Source organism: Rhinolophus ferrumequinum, chromosome 21 (assembly GCF_004115265.2).
Source record: "Rhinolophus ferrumequinum isolate MPI-CBG mRhiFer1 chromosome 21, mRhiFer1_v1.p, whole genome shotgun sequence".
In the NCBI taxonomy this organism is placed as follows: Eukaryota; Metazoa; Chordata; class Mammalia; order Chiroptera; family Rhinolophidae; genus Rhinolophus; species Rhinolophus ferrumequinum.
In genome coordinates, this window is record NC_046304.1 from 16,186,103 (window position 1) to 16,202,152 (window position 16,050).

General features: G+C 49.7%; 2 protein-coding genes across 4 annotated transcripts in view; one reads left to right on the top strand and one right to left on the bottom strand.

Moving 5' to 3' along the window:
* SMYD4 (SET and MYND domain containing 4) overlaps positions 1 to 2,890 on the top strand; it is a 31,174-nt gene extending 28,284 nt beyond the window's left edge. For all 3 annotated transcript variants that reach the window (XM_033089848.1, XM_033089847.1, XM_033089849.1), the window contains 3 exons: positions 189 to 305; positions 508 to 631; positions 1,799 to 2,890. In XM_033089848.1, coding sequence (XP_032945739.1) covers positions 189 to 305; positions 508 to 631; positions 1,799 to 1,952 — 395 coding nt within the window. In that variant the 3' untranslated portion in view covers positions 1,953 to 2,890. The remainder of the gene's footprint in view (positions 1 to 188; positions 306 to 507; positions 632 to 1,798) is intronic.
* A 959-nt stretch (positions 2,891 to 3,849) lies between these two features.
* On the bottom strand, positions 3,850 to 14,496 carry SERPINF1 (serpin family F member 1). The gene is made up of 8 exons (XM_033089850.1): positions 14,344 to 14,496; positions 10,552 to 10,643; positions 8,592 to 8,784; positions 7,749 to 7,904; positions 7,155 to 7,358; positions 5,936 to 6,078; positions 4,691 to 4,901; positions 3,850 to 4,246 (listed from the first exon to the last, which is right to left on the bottom strand). Exons 2-8 carry the CDS (start codon positions 10,633 to 10,635, stop codon positions 3,987 to 3,989), a joined length of 1,251 nt encoding a protein of 416 aa, XP_032945741.1. The 5' UTR covers positions 10,636 to 10,643; positions 14,344 to 14,496; the 3' UTR covers positions 3,850 to 3,986.
* Between the last annotated feature and the right edge of the window lie 1,554 nt (positions 14,497 to 16,050).

The window sequence follows — 16,050 nt, forward strand, 5'->3', positions numbered from 1 at the left end:
CTCTGGAAAGAGAAAACATAAGAACACAGCAGCTTTATTGGAACAAACATTGTGAGTTGGTCACAACCCAAGGAGACAAAGTGAGGTTTCCACATTTAGCCCAGCTAATATAGATGTTAAGAGCTGGGCTCTCATTTCTATAGCTGTGTCTGTGTCTGTAATGAGGCCACTTTTCTTTGAATTGATAGAGCGAGCCATTCAGCTATTGTTGGGGTGCCAGCGTGATGCTGAGAGCTTCCTGTCAGCGGAACACAGCGTGGTAGGAGAAATTGAAGATGACCTGGCCCAGGCCTATGCCACCTTAGGTAGGGCACGTGTCTTCATTTTCTGCTGTGGGAACAAGTTTGCCTGGGGGGTTTGGTCATGACCCGGCCTCATCCAGTTGGTTATCTCTTAGTCTTCCAGTTGAGGCTGCTCTCCCTTCCATGTAGCTTTCCTCACCCTGCAAATGTTCATCCACAGTTGATTGTGGTTCTTTTCTGGAACCAGATTTTTCTTTCTTTACAGGGGACTGGCAAAAATCAGCTACCCATCTCCAGAAGAGTCTCCAAGTGGTCGAGGTTCGCCACGGGCCATCCAGTGTTGAAATGGGCCATGAGCTCTTCAAACTGGCCCAAATCTTTTTCAATGGGTAAGTCTTTCTCTCGTTCCCTAGCACTTCACCAAGCCACATGCTGTTCTGTCTTTTTTTTTAAGCTCTTCTGTGAACTCCTTTTTTTCTATGGAGCTTTTAAGTGTGGTGAAACTTCTTTATTTCCCCTTTCGGAGAGATCTTTTCCTTCTGTTTTGCTGACAAACTTGAAGCGTTAGAATTTCCTCCTGAGAGATATGGGTAAAGCTCTTAGCTCTGAAGGGAGTTTCCTAGGGAGAACTGCCAGGCAGCCCCACCACCCACGTCACAGCAATTCTTCTCGGTCCTCCCTGCTTACTCACACCTCCCTCGGGCTCTCATTGTCAGCACCCTCAACTCCAGGGGCTCTGCCTTCTCCCTAATCCCAGTCCTTTTAAAGCAGTTGTGTTCAGCCAGGAGTAATTTTGCCCCCACCCCAGAGGGCTGTTGGCAATATCTGGAGATATTTTTGATTGTCATGACTCAGCGTAGAGGCCAGAAGGGCTGCTAAACACCCTACAGTGCACAGGACAGCCCTCACAGCTAAAAGTTATCCAGCCTTAACTGTCGGTAGTGTCAAGGTTGAGAAACCCTGCTTTAAAGGTTAAAAGGGAAGAGTCACGCTTTAAAGGTGAAAGGAAAGGTGAAAAGTGATGAGATGATGCCTCATCCACTTTTGCAACTGAGCTCATTGGGAAGCCCTAATTTCTGGATGGAATACCTCCAGCCTTGATAAAACTGCCATTAGTACATTGGTGAGAGAAAGTGTTTGACGCTTGATCCTAAGATTATGAATGATGGGTGGACCTGATACCTGAGACGTAGAGACAGTTCATTTGTTCAGAGAGAGAGAAACACAAAAGGGCTGCCGAGATAAGTCAAGGGTGGACTGGGCTACGTTAAGATGAAGATTCCTGAGTAAACCTTGGGGTAAATATCACATTAATGCTTTGAGATTTGCCTGTTTCTCAAGATCCTGGCATCTTTGTACTTCTTTTTCATAACTTCATTCTCAAACTCTGCCTTGCACTGTGTTTATGGAGTTGTCTTCCCTGCCCTTCTAGACTGTAAGATCCTTGACGACCAAAATGACCTACCTTATGTGCGTCACAGGGTGTGAGTAGGCCCTCAATTAGCGTTTGCTTGATTGAATGAGTGGATTCACTCCCCTTACCTTCTTTGGTTCAGGTTTGCGATACCCGAAGCTCTGAACACAATACAAGAGGCAGAGAAGGTTCTGTTGGTGCACTATGGCCCTTGGAATGACGAAATCCAGGAGCTCCAAAAGATGAAATCCTACTTATTGGACTTGCCGCCCATTCCTGCGGGGCCTTCAGTGTAGGGTCCTACGGGGACTTTGACCCACAGGAAAAGAGCCCGTGGAACATGAGTTAAAGAGGTTCTGTTGCCACTGAGCTGTCACCAGGAAATACAGGACTTGCTTGACAGTCACATGCTTAGTGTCTGAGGGGTGGGAAGGACTCGGAAAGCATTGCAGTTGGAGAGACGCTCACCTATTTTGATGACTGTTTCTTGAAATAGTTAATTGCCCTCCAGTAAAAAGTCCCAGTTCCCAGAAAAGACCTAAAACGAGCATCTAGAGAGCCTAAGCCCTTTAAAAGGATTTTAGCTGATCTGCAGGCGTCTGGATGTTAGCCTGGGGTTTGGGCCAGATGCCACCTCACTGAATGATGATGGTCTGTCTCCCTGGAACAGTCCTATGGCTTCCAGTAGTAATGAAATGTGGTGTACCACTCCAGTGGGGACGTAAACTCCGAGTAGTGGTATTGTGATTGAAAAATAATTACAAAGCAAGAAATCAGTAAGGCTCCATTCCTCTAGAGACACAGTTTCATTTACGGTATCTAGCTTCCTCAAACGCTTTGTTATAACTGGTGGAGTACAAATTGTGAATAGAGAAATAAACACAGGGCCATTTTATTGTCAGGCAATTTCTTCCTAGGATGGCAACTCTCCGTTTGTTTTCGACCAGTTTTCCAGTCCTTATTATCTGGCTTTCATTCTATACTCTTGGCAGACTCAACTGACCAAACACTAATAAAATCAAGCTTGTAGCAGTGACTTTATATCACGTGGGCTGTCTGAGTTCTGTTTATTAGCAAGCCTGAAAAGAGATGACTTTTTTCTACCAGCCCTCCCCAAGCTGGCAGATGAAATACAGCCTGCATAAGTAGTGAGAAGGGGAAGAAACATTTCAGAAGGTACTGAGGGTATAGGCATTATTGCTTGTGGTTTCAAACTTCAGAGGCCCAGGTAGGGGTGGATGTGTAGCAACAGTCTAGACCCCATCCCAGTCAGAAGGTGGGGAGACTCTCTGAGTCTGAACCCTGGTGGCCAAGTGGTTCGGATGAGTTAGAGGAAAAGCATGGCCGGTCCACACAGCGTTGAGAGCTTGCCATCCCTGACCATGCCCGCAAAGCTCTCGTTGGTTGCCTCGGCATTATAATCAGGAAATGAATAGCTCTGAAGATTTCTGGCAGAAGCTTTTCAGGAAGCTGAGTATTTGGAACACAGTTCATACTTAAACATTTCAATGAAGGGCAGACAGAATCTCATTTATTTTCCTTTCTACTAACTCACTCGGGCAAGGCAGTGGCCAGTGAGACTTTTTTTTGGTCGCAATGACTTTTTCAAGGAGAAAAATTTAGTCCTGTAGACAATTCTGTAGTTACTCTGTTCTAAACACTTGGCGTGTTTCATGTCCCTGACAACAGTCCTGTTTTACTGTGTAAAGTAGGCATACTTCCTTAAAAGACTATGTTTAAAGTTCTTGCATGTCAGGGCCCGTTTTCTGTGTACTTGAGAGCTTTCTTTAAATGCTTTATAGAGTAAAGAATTCTTTTCTGAAGGCACAAATTACCTCCCGTATCTGTCTATATGTTGTCCTGTGTTGTCCGGTGACATTAGCGGACTAGGGGATATCTGGGCTTAAATTAGGTTAAAACCTAAAGTTTAGCGTTGTAAAGTTTAGCGTTGTTGTTAAGATTATCGAGGCAGGAAATGCCCTCCTGGGGGGATTAGTGGTCCTATTATGTAAACACCCCAGAGCAGAGAATCAGTCCCTGCCTTATACAGTGTAGATAACTAAAAGTCCTCATAAATGGTGACTTACTGCAGCTTTTCAATAGACCCAGGCTGTAAGTACCGGACCAGCAAATCCCAAACGGGCTATTTATGTTAGTATAGCTCAAAATCGGAGGAGGAACAGGGTAAAAAAGTTAAGGATAAAGCACTTTTATTGCAATTGAAACATTGAGTATACATTGAAACATTATAGGGGCAACCTTCATGTAATGTATAGTCTACTATCCCTCTAGGGTTTTCTTCTAGGCTATTTGAACGTTAAACTGGAACATTAAGTGCCCCTGGGGTCCAGGATTTTGCCTATGAAGAGAAGGGCCCCTGTGTCTGTGTCCCTCAGTACGAAGATGAAAGGTTGGTTAAGGTGATAGTCCAGGGGGAATGTGAGGTGGGCAGGCTGGAGCGCTGGGCTGGGGGTGCTGGCTGCCCCATCCTCATTCCACTCGAAGCCGGCTCTGTGTTCCACTTGAGTCAGTTTGATGGGTTTGCCCGTGATCTTGCTAAAGTCTGGTGAATCAAACAAGGATTGCAGCTCTGCAGAGATCGAGAGAGATTTCCATTAAAACCCTGCCTTATCCAACACCCAAGGAAGAATACAATCCTGATTGTTAAATCCCAATTCAAGGAGGTAAGCCAGCTTTGAGGTACATCGGGCTCCCGGCTGGTTAAGGGTTAAGTGACTTTCCCAGAAGCACACAGCACGTGAGGTTGAGATTAGAAACCAGGTCAACAGACCAGTTCTTGAGAGGCAGTGTTCTGAGCTCCTGCTCTAAGATGGACTCTCGCTCGCTCATGGGGCTAAGGAATGAGTCTAAGAAGGAGGAAGCTCAGCCTTCCCCTCCAGCACCATGTATTAGAATTAAAGACTCATCCAGGGTCTCCCTGCAAAGTCACGGAGGCCTGGGGTTCTGCTTAGCAAGGTGGGAAGCTCACACACCCAACCCCAGCCCCCCAACAGGAAGGGGCTTGCAGACGTACTCATCTCCTGCAGGGACTTAGTGACTTCGCCTTCGTAAGTCAGCTTCAGCTTGGGCATGGTCAGCACGGCTTGGACGGTCTTCAGTTCTCGGTCAATGTCATGAATGAACTCAGAGGTGAGGCTCTCTTCTATCAGAGTCAAATTCTGGGTCGCTTTCAGAGGCAGGAAGAAGATGATACTCGTGCTTCCGGTCAAGGGCAGCTGGGCGATCTGAAACAACGCGGGGGACACCACGGGGTTAGTCCTTTGGAGCCAGGAGCCTCGGGACGGACGGACGGACGGACGGACACACACACACACACACACACACACACACACACACACACACACGGCCGCCTTCCTCTCTCCTATGGCGGGGCCCTGGCCCTGCTTTCCCCAGCCCCTAATCTAGTTAACAGTTGTCCCTCTAAGCTGTTGCTTTCCGGCAGCGAGACCTTTACTGAGGTTCCCTCAGAAACTTGACTGTTGTCTTTTCTTACCGTGGCCTCATACCAACTGAAGTGATCTGCTAAAAGAATTTTCCCCTGTGGTTCTAAGGAGCTAGAATTGAATTCCAGGTCTGTGTTTTCTCCCAACGTTTGTCTGCCGACAGTTATGTACAGAGCCCTGGACTAGAAATAGGGGTGTCGGGCTCAGCAGCACAGAAACAGCAGGGAAATGGATCCTTTGAGCAGGGATTCTTTACCCAAGGTCCATGGGACGAATGGTGTCAGGGGCCCCAGTGGCTCCTGAAATTATTTACAGAAATGCGTGTATGTGCATACATGGCGTTTCTTTCAAGGGTTTCAGGTGCTTTGTCAGATTGCCAAAGAAAGAGCTTGAGAACTACTGACTTAGAATTAAAAGAAGTCAGGTATATGAGAAAGGCTTAGAATGTCAGCAGTTTGGCTTTGAATTCCAGAAATGAAAGTTCTCCCCCACCGCCACCCTCACCCCTCAAAAAGAGAGAAAGAAAGAAGGAAAGAAAAGACAAAAAAAAACAACATTTTGAGTGCCCAATCTTGAGGGCCCATGTCACATTACCTGATTAATTCTTACAACAAACCCTGAGAGGATACGTTGTGATACCTACCCACCTTTATTTTAAGGCAAAAGGCTCAGAGAAGGTGTTAACTTGCTGAAAGTCACACAGCAGGTAAAATTTAGACAGCTGACAGATCTCAAAGGTCATTCTATTTACACACCATCTGTCTGTCTTCATCTCTCCCCCACACCCACCCTTCAGTCACCCCTTTTCTACAGACCTTGCAGCTGAGATCAGAATCCAAACCATAGCGTAAAACAGCCTTGGGGTCTGACATCATGGGGACTTTCACAGTCCTCTCCTCATCCAAGTGGAAATCCTGGAGGGAAGTCTTTTTGGAGTCAAACTTTGTTACCCACTGCCCTAAAATGAAACAAATGGAGTGCCCTGAGCCCCAGGAGCCGGGAAAGGCATTGGGACCAGGCTGAGGCCAAAGCATAGCGTTGAAAATTGCCTAGCTAAAGGAGTCTTTTGTCAGAGGCCCTGACACATCAAGGAATAAGTAAACTCAGAAGGAAATACGTTGATTTTATTGATTTGGCTGTCTGGATTCTACAAATTCAGTGATGCCTGGGACAGAGTAAACTCCTATAGTGGTGTGTCTGAGGAGGTCAGAGGAGGAAGGAGGTCAGAGCTGGAAGGGAACCTGACATACCTCATCACCCCTCTCATCACCGGAAAAACACTGAAGCCCAGAGAGGTGAAGTGACTCGCCAATGCTCACACAGCGAGGTGTTGACCCAGCTCATTGCGTGTAACGGAGTCTTTTAACGTGCTGGTCTGTAACTGCTTCTTTCACTTCCTAGAGACCCACGGGGCCTTCTCTAGGGGTTTAGGGGCCCATTCTCACTACTGCGATGGGTGGTTATAAAGCATTTTCAAAGAAGGTTGCCCAAAATCCCACTCAAGACTTATCTGAACGGGACTGGCTTCCCACTGGGCCCGTGGAATAGTCTTGGGCACATCACCACAACCTAGAAGAATGTTGTTAGAGGACTAGCAGCGGTGTATTGAGTACCTGCCACGTCCTGAGCACAGTGCTGGGCTTGAGGTGAAGGTGGGAGACAACGTAGACAGAGTGCTCTGAAGTACGGGTATCGTCCCCTCGTTATGGGCGAGCACATAGGCCCAGCAAGCCTCTGAAGCTGTGCAGGGCGCTACAGCCAGCAAAGGCAGAGCCGGGCTTTGACCCGGGCCTGACTCCAGCCCGCCCCAAACAGGCACAAGAGTGGTAGTGCTTTCTTCTCTCTGCTGGTCTCTCCACAAGCCTCTTATCAAACGCGTGACACAAGTAGATAGCCCTCAGGCAAGTGCATTTCTCAGGTCCTCCTCTGGCTTTGGCTCTGGGTTCTTGTTGAATTAGGTCTCAGACATCCCCTCTTTTCCACCTGACACCCACCATCCACCCTTGGTCAAAAGAGAAGTGGAGGAACCCTCACCCTTGAAGTAAGCCACCCCAAGAAGGAGAATGCTGATTTCACTGGGCATTTCCTTTGTGGACCTAGCAATTTTTCCTTTCATCTGGGCCTGCACCCAGTTGTTAACCTCCTGAAGGTCCAAGCGAGAGTTGCCGGTCAGGACTCGGGGCCTGGTCCCGTATGACTTTTCCAGTGGTGCGACAAAGCTGGATTTGATCCGCAGCTCTGGGAAGAGAGAGAGCAGGGTTACTGTACTCTGCGAGCTGAACCAGCATCCCCTCCCTCTTTGAGCGTGTGCCAGACCTAGGTTTTGGTTTACCACTCAGCAGGCCCTGACTTCCTGCCTGGCGTCTTCCAGTGACTCGCCAGGACTTTGTGCCAGCTTCCCTCTGGGACACTGGACAGGGAACTACAGATTTTGCTCATCGCTGTTTCTCTTCATGTTCTTGCCCTCCCCCGACCCTCCCACTGTCTCCCTCAGCCCACTTCCTCTTTCTGATCCTCTTTGGGCTCCCAGGGCCCCTTTCTGCCCACCAGTGCCCGGACAGATATGATTTACTGTTTAGAAAGGAACGCCCCCCACGTGGAGCAGGTGGCCTGGGCGAGCACACTCACTCCTTTCAAAGATGATCCGGGAAGCGCTCTTGAGGTTCTTCTGCGGGGCAGTGACGGAGGCAAGGAGTTCCTTGTAGGTGCTGTGAATGTCTGGATTGGTGATCAGGTCATAGTAGAGAGCCCGGTAAATGCTGGATTCTGTCCGCTGTTCAGCTCCTGCCAGAGAGGCAAAGATGTGGGGCTCGATAAGTGTCCAACAGGGCCCGAATCAGGCCAACTCCCAAGACAGGACAGGGACACTCTAAAAGACTACGGGTAGTCTTTCTGTCTCCTGATACTGGAGGTGTTGTATGTGGGCAAGGAATTGGAAGACAACAGAAGAAACAGAGATTTTCCTAAGGTAGGCGAAGGGCATCAGACCTGGAGAGATACAGGGTGGGAGAGAGGGCTACCAGTCCCTGGCTTCTCCCATCACAGCACTTACCAAACTGTTCTGTCGTTACCTGTTTATCAATTGACCCCGTGAACTCAACTGGGACCTGAGTGAGGGCAGAAACCATGCCTGCCTGTGTGCGGTTATATCCCCGGAAACTAGCCGAATGGCTGGCACAGAGTAGAAGCTCGTTTGAGGAATGAATGCGTGTCAAAGTCACCTTGTCAATAAGTGGCCCCAAAGCCACACACCTGCATCAGCTGTGCTCATCACCCGCCTGGGGAGCAAGGGAATTGTGTGTGCACAGCCCTCGGGCTCCCACTCCCACACGGGGATCCCGCTGGGGCCCGTCTCAGTGCTTCTTCGCCCCTCCCTGAGGTGAAATGGCTCTAGGGCTTAGAGAGCCATAGATGTGCCAAGGCCGGATGGCAGCTCTAGGATTCTGGGGCTTTCTGCATCAGAGAACTCACCCAGAGAGAGGGCAGAGAGGGCCGTGGCCACGCTGAGCGGAGAGAGGAGCACATTGGCAGTGGGGCTCCCGCTGGATCTCACGCGGTACAAGTCATAGCCGAAGTTGGAAACGGCCGCTGCCAGCTTGTTCACAGGGACCTTGAAGAAGGGATCCTCCTCTTCCACTGACACTCCCGTGGGGGCCGGGGAGCCCTGGATTGGGTACAAGGACCAGCGGAGGTGAGTAGTGGACGGCTGGTCTCCTCAGGGCTTTGAGTGGGACTGTTCTGGCCCCTTGCCTGAGTCTGGTATGTTTAGCCTAATGTGGGAATGAGTTTGTGCTCCCTGATCGTGCAGGAGCGCTCTGCTGGGGAGAGGCAGTCCAGAAGAGGCATTAGCTGACCAGGTTTGTTGCTTTGTTTATTGATGTTAAGGAGGGGGCAGCTACCTTGGTGTTATTAGCACCTTGCTCTAACCGGCTAAGCTAACCGGCCACCCCCTAGCTCACCAGGTTTAAACACTAGTGACCCGTGAGCCTCAGGCCTGTGACACACACACACAAAGAGGAGCCCCCTCCACTCCCAAGAAATGCTGGTCTCAGGCCAGACCAGGCTCCCCATCTGCTCACTCTGCTCACCGCTCCCAGGTCTCGAGCTGGACCCTCCTATGGACTTCCCTGTATTTCGTGGTCCTGAGCAGATGTCGCCTCTGCCACCACAGACTTTCCCTGATCACTCCAATCTGAAGGCACCTTTTTTCACTTGTGTATTCACCACCTCCCATGTGCTGGGCTCTGTGCTAGTTCCTTTCATTTGAGTTACTTCATTTTATTTTATTTATTAGTTTCAGGTGTACAAAGCAACAAAGTGATTAGACATTTATATATCTCACTAAGTGATCACCCCAATAAGTCTATTACCCGTATGACACTGTACATAGTTATTATAATATTATTGACTATATTCCCTATGCTGTACTATATATCCCCATGACTATTTTTTTATTACAGTTGACATTCAATATTATTTTATATTAGTTTCAGGTGTACAGTGTAGTGGTTAGACATTTATATAATTTAGGAAGTGATTCCCCCGATAAGTCGAGTATCCATCTGACACTATACATAGTTTTTACCATATTACTGACTGTATTCCCCATACTGTATTTCACATCCCCATGACTGCTTTGTAACTACCAATTTGTCCTTCCTAGTCTCTTCACCTTTCTGACTTACTTCATTTTACACTTGTTGATATATTTGATACCCCAAAAGTCTAATATCTCTAAAAACTGAGTTCCTTGAAGGCAGAACTGAGGCTTTTATATTTCCACCCATCCCCAGCACCTATAAAGTAGGTAGGTGTTCAGTAGGTGAAATATAAATGACTGGCCACAGTGCCCTGTAAACATGGGTATTTTTAATCCTATTTTGTAAATAAGAAAACCGGACTGAGGTAAAAATGACTTGTCTAAGATCACGAAGCTAGCTAAAAGGTAGAGCCAGAATTCAAACTCAGAACTCAACGACAAAGTCCACGGCTCCAGCCCATAAGCCCTGGCTGCTCTGGCCCCTCGTGTGACAGTTAACCCCCATGGCCACATAGATTAGGCTTTTATCATTTGCCTTTGCAACCCAGCTGTGCTTCGTCTGCACAGGAAAGAGACCTTCCATGCTTTTACATCAGAACAAATGTCTAAGAACACCACCCGCTCACAGTCACGCAAGGTAATGAGGAAAGGTCTTCACTGAAGGGACCGCCCTGGTTTGTGAGAGTGCTTTTCCGGATCTTGTTTTCGTCCCCACTGTGTTCTCTGAAAGGAAAGGCAAGATGTTTTCTCTGTTTTGCTGATGGAGAAATCAAGATCCTGTCTAGACATAAAGACCAGAGCCTGGCCTGGAACCTGGGTACCCGCTGAGGAGGGGAGGAGCTGGACTTGCTCATGTCCCCACACCCCCACCTCACCCCACTCCCCACTGACCTCCTCCAGGCTGCCAGCATTGTGCTGGCAGCTGCCGTGCCCGAGGAGGGCTCCAGTCCAGAGAAGTAGCATGAGGACCTGCATCCCGGGGCCTGCAAGAAAGCGAGAGGTGGCAGACTGCTTCCCTCACCCACCACCCTGCACCACCTGGGCCACCCTAGGCAGGGAGCAGGGCCTTGGCAGGCCTGGGCACCTTCCCTCCAGCCTCCACAGGCTGGAAGTGGACCCTCTGCTTGATGATCCCTCTCTCTCAGCAACTCCCCACCCCTCCCCCTGCTTCATGGCCCACAGTCCTACGGTGAGCTTGTATGGCACCCCATAGTCTATGACAGGAGACCCACCTTCAAACCTAAAACTCCGGGGCAGTGGGCTCCTCTGTGTAGATATAGTCTAGCACAAATGCACACAAAGGCTTTTCGCTGGAGGCACCTGACCAGCTCATTACATAGGATTTGGGGCAATGTCTAGTAACAGAATGGGGGCAAAACCTTGGTCCCATATGTAGGTTCACAGAACACAGAGAATGGAGGCATCTAGTCCAGCCGCAGCTATCCCCAAGAAGTTCTAAAACTCTCCTTAAATTCCTCTGATCTGGCAGCTGTGGCTTCATAAGGGACTCATTCCCTTCTAGACAGTTCTGTGTCAAGAGCGCTCTTACTCATGGTTAGGGCTGCTGGGTCTAGGGTTAAACATCCTGGGCTCAAATCTCACTTCTGTATCTTAATAGCCCTGTACATCATAATGTCTTCTCTTGTACAATGGAAATCATTGTGATGAGGATTAAATTAGATAATGCCTTAATAGCACGCACGAGTGCCAGAGACAGGTGAGCTTTCCAGTAGTCCCTGAGCCAAAATGTATCCCTCCAAATGGAATTCCAGCGCCCCCTTCTCACCTGGGGAGCCAGGTCTTCTTCCCCCTGCCAGCTTGAAAATAGTTCTTATACCCTCAGAGCCTTCTTCAGGTGACACAACGCCACCTCTCAGTAAGACCATCCAAACCCCTTCCCCACCCCAGCCATGGTCTATTCTGACCCAGCTCTCATCTGGCCCCTGGACCACAAGGGAAAAGGGAAATCTGGGTCCAGGGCTCTGTGTTCTCCGCCATCCCTTACCTTCCTGCCTTCACTGCATCTATGAGCTCACCCCTGGAGTCAGGATGTGGGGGCAGAAGGGGATAACGCAGCTGGGGACATTCATAGCTAAGATCATCCAAGAGTCCTTCTGATTACAAAGGGGGACAAAATATCAGCAACCAGGACCTTTGGCTGATCCATGGTCTCCTTCCAGTCACACTGCCAAGTGAAGAATTTAGAACACACACACATGCGCGCACACGCGGGCACGCACACCAAGGGTCTCAAGCTCTTTCATTATCCTTTTATAGACCAATAAACAACCCTCCAGCTCAACACACACAACACACATACTTTTCTGTCTTCTCAGAACAAATAGGAAAGTGGGGTGCAGTGTGCGATTTTTGGCCTGTTTTTAAAATGAAGCTTGATAATCCATTGGACAAGACTGTAGAGCGTGCAAGGCAACAAAAGAAAAGACTGCCTCCTGAGCTTGCTCAGCTTATGGCTGGACTGCCAGTGGGAACCTGCCCGCTTTCCTTCTAAACCCTCATCTTGAGCTCGCGTCTCAGAGTGAGCCCCATGGAGCCCTGTATCCTTAGCCAGCTGCTCTTCCACATGGCTGCCCCTGCCTCTCAGGGAGAAATCTTCCTTTGAGACAACAACAACAAAAAAAACTTTCCCCAGTGCAAGATAGAGACCTTAACACCATCCAGGCTTACAGCTGCTCCCTCCACTCGGCCAGCCCCACCCAGCGCTGGCAGGAGCCTTCTTTGCCTGAGCCTCAGGGGACTGGTTTATTGGAGATTGAACATTCAATGAGATGCGTCCAAGGCTAGAGGAAAAGTTGTTAGGTCAAGTCGCTCGGGCCAGGGCTGAGCGTTGAGGTAGGAGCGAGGAGGTGGGGGGCATCCAGGCATAGTCTTCAAGCAAACTAAGTCCCCACCTCTAATGCTCTCAAAGGTGGGGTCTTCTCAGTGGGAGTCCCTACAGAGTCTGAGCCGAAGCCCCAGGTCATGTGGTCACCGTCACCACACGGGTGAGCTGAAGACTGAAGATGAGGTGAGGGACCCCGGTGGGGAAAGTCACATAGCACCACAGCTGGCCCAGAGCCAGTCTCTGGGACACACGGTATGAATGGCGCCTCTGAATCCTCCACCTCAAGCCCTAGGGATGAGGGAAGTGGAGAGACTATTGAAAGCCCCCTCCAAGGGTAGTGAGGAGCACATAGCAAGGTCTGCATGGGAGACCCCCACTGAGCATAACTCAATGCGCTGTGCAAGGTGATTGTTCCGTGGGCTGGGGCAGGCAGCCATGGCCTGGCCAGGGGCACAGGGACAGCGATGCCATCCTGTCCAAAGGGCAGGATCCCAGCCAGACTCCTGTCCTGTCAGGTGGGGGAGGGCATAGGGAGGAGGTAGATATCCTCTCTGTTGGGCCAAGGTCAGGGCTTACTTTCTGCCACACTGCCCAAATCAAGAGACACAGGAATTGTGATTTTTGTGATCTTGCCTTCAAGCTGGGAGGATAAATTTGAGCCAATACATGTGTTTCAGATTAAACCCAGTTGTGAGACAAACACCATCCCTCCTCCTCCTCCCAGAACCACACAGCCTTCAAGCCACATGGCAGTGGACCTCATGGGCACTGCAAGGAAGGGCACCGCCCTCTCGCCTGGCTCTGGGAGGGCGATTCCAAGGGTTCCCCTCCAGGCCTACCCCACCCATGGTGACCCCACTAGGCCCCCAGGCTGTGTTCCTTTTGAAGTTTTGGAACCCAATTGAGTTGGGCCAGGGTGCCTATGAGTTTCACCTCCCCAAACCCCCAAAGGACTACCCCAGGAGCAGAACTCCCTGGCCCCTTCCTCTCTGACCCTCGTCTGGGGGCTACACTCCTGGCGGATGGGCGTGGAGTGTTGGAGTTTCTGGGAAGCTTGCAGCTTTTCTTTGGCTCTGACCTGCTCCTTGCTGTGACTTGCCCCAGGGAGCAGAAAGGGTGTGGGCAGCCATTCTCTCCAGTTCTGGCAGCTGAGCCCCCCAGCCCTAAACCCTGACTGGGCTAAGTAGCGGTTATTGCAAGAGACCAAAACCCCATTGACTTCGCAACTTTTACTGGCCTCTAATTTGGCCAATGAACAAAGGTCGGCACTAGACAGAAGAACCCAGCTGTTCATCCCATCCCTCAAGCAGGGCTCAACAGACCGGCTGCTTGGTGGTATTGGGAAGTTACCTTTGAAATCAGCACCAGTTGACTTTGAAAAAGCAACAGGGAGCTGAGCCCAAGCCATGGTGCAGGAGGGGCTGCCTCCCCAGCTGCCCTAGTGGAAGCACAGCTCCCTGACAGCCTCTTACCCTTTGGGCTGCAGAGCTCCTTTGAGGTGCTGCTCAGACCTGACCCAGCAGCTGAGCTCTCAGCTTCTTCCCCACCCTTGCCCCTCCATTGTTTCCCACCCACTTCACTCAAGTCTTTCCAACCTCTCCTCGTGGTACAGTGGGGTTTGGAGATAATTGGGTCCTGACCTTCTGACCCCCAACTCCCTGTACCCTCTCTCATCCACTCACCCTGGTACCCAAGCTGCAGGGGCTACTGTTTCCCCACCTCCTGCCTTGCACCCCTCTTTTCTACTCCCTTGAGTACCCTGCCTCTCCCAGTCCCCCAAAACAGGGAGGACCGTGTGCCTTCCCCTGACACACAGACCAAACAAGGAGCTGCTTTACCTGTGGGTGCACTGCAGCTCCGCGCCCAGCCTAGGTCTGCACACTGAGGGGGCTCCTGCAAGCACAAGAGCTTTTTCTGCTGCCTCCCAATCCAGCGTCCAGTAGGCTTCAGATTACAGCTACTCCTTTCTTAAAGCGACCTGCACTCAATTCAGATTCTGTGATTGCATCATTGTCTGGTGTTAACTTTAACCCACTGTTGCCCTTCCGCCATGCACCCCCAAAACCACACACATTCGCACACCCCACTCCTCCACCAGAGCATCCTTCAGGCCCTGGCCTTCCTCACTACCTGTGGTTCCACCCCCACAGGGCACCTTGGCTGGCCTGGGTGGGAGATGGGACGGAGGAAGAGTCTTGCAGGAAGAGGCCCAGGAGGCAAGCTGGTGGGGTGGAAAAAACACTGGGATTCTGGGCTTTTCCTGGTCCTTGGATCTGGCACTAACTGGGGTTTGGGATAAGACAATTGTCACGGCTCCTCCCTTTCTCAGCTGAAAAATAAAGGGGTGAAACTGGGATGCCTGTGTGCTTTTTTAGCCCTAAAATTCTGTGATTTCTGAAGATCAGAAAGGGCAGTGGGGAAATCATCTGGCCAGAGAAAGAACTGAGAAGTATTATAACCACTAGTCCTGAGAGGAGCCCAGTGTGTGACTGGCACCTACTAGGCACGATCGAGGCCACCTGGAGGGCAGAACACCTAGGCCCTGAGCACTTTGGATGTTTAGGAGCTTGCGGTACATTGTGAAACTGAAATAGTGACATGGGAAGTATTGATAGTTAGAGAAAGTAATGAAACGTCTTCTAGGCAGGTATGAATCCTGGCCAGAGGAGGAAAGGAAAGCACTCTGGGTATTTAACCTGAGAAAGAGAAAAATTAGGGGACCCTCACCTCCTGTGAGGCTCCAGGAAGCAGAGCAAGAGCCCCTGGGTAGAACTTTCCAGTGGGTAAAGTTCAGCTTTATATAAGGAAAAGTGTGTCAAAAGTCAGAGTTCAGTCCTTTCAACAAAAAGCTGAGCACCTCAACACAAGATACTAGCTAGGTACACGGAGAAGGATGAATAAGACTCAGTGTCCACCCTCCAGAAACTTACTGGCTAATAATACAGGCTGACAAGAGAACAGATCGTTCCAATAGAATGCAACACATTCTGTGATAGCAGTCTCTAGAGCCGGGCTGGCCAATACAATAGCCACCAGCTGAGTGTGACCACGGAGCACTTAAAACATGCTAGTCTGAGCTGCGATCTGCTCTGAGGGTAAAATACATACCAGGCTTTGATACTTAGTATGAAAAAGTAATGTAAACTATCTCAGTAATTTTACACTGATTACATGTATTGGATTAAATAAAATATATTATTAAAATTAATTTTGGAGGCGGCTGGATGACTCAATTGGTTAGAGCATGAGCTCTCAACAACAAGGTTGCCGGTTCAATTCCCTCATGGGATGGTGGGCTGCACCCCCTGCAACTGAAAATTGAAAACGGCAACTGGACTTGGAGCTGAGCTGCGCCCTCCACAACTAGATTGAAGGACGACTTGGAGCTGATGGGCCCTGGAGAAACACCCTGTTCCCCAATATTCCCCAATTAAAAAACAAACAAACAAACACGTGTTTTAGAAAAAGTTTAGATGGATTCCTTTGTGATCTCTTGATAGGAGAGATTTTTTTAAAGAAAATACACCAAAAAAGCACAAATTATA

Coding starts and splice junctions, on each gene's coding strand:
- SERPINF1 (XM_033089850.1), bottom strand. CDS start 10,635: ATGCAGGTCCTCATGCTACTTCTCTGGACTGGAGCCCTCCTCGGGCAC. Junction 7,359..7,748: donor CCGGATCATCTTTGAAAGGA/GTGAGTGTGCTC, acceptor CTCTCTTCCCAG/AGCTGCGGATCAAATCCAGC. Junction 6,079..7,154: donor TGGGGTGGCTTACTTCAAGG/GTGAGGGTTCCT, acceptor GTTTCATTTTAG/GGCAGTGGGTAACAAAGTTT.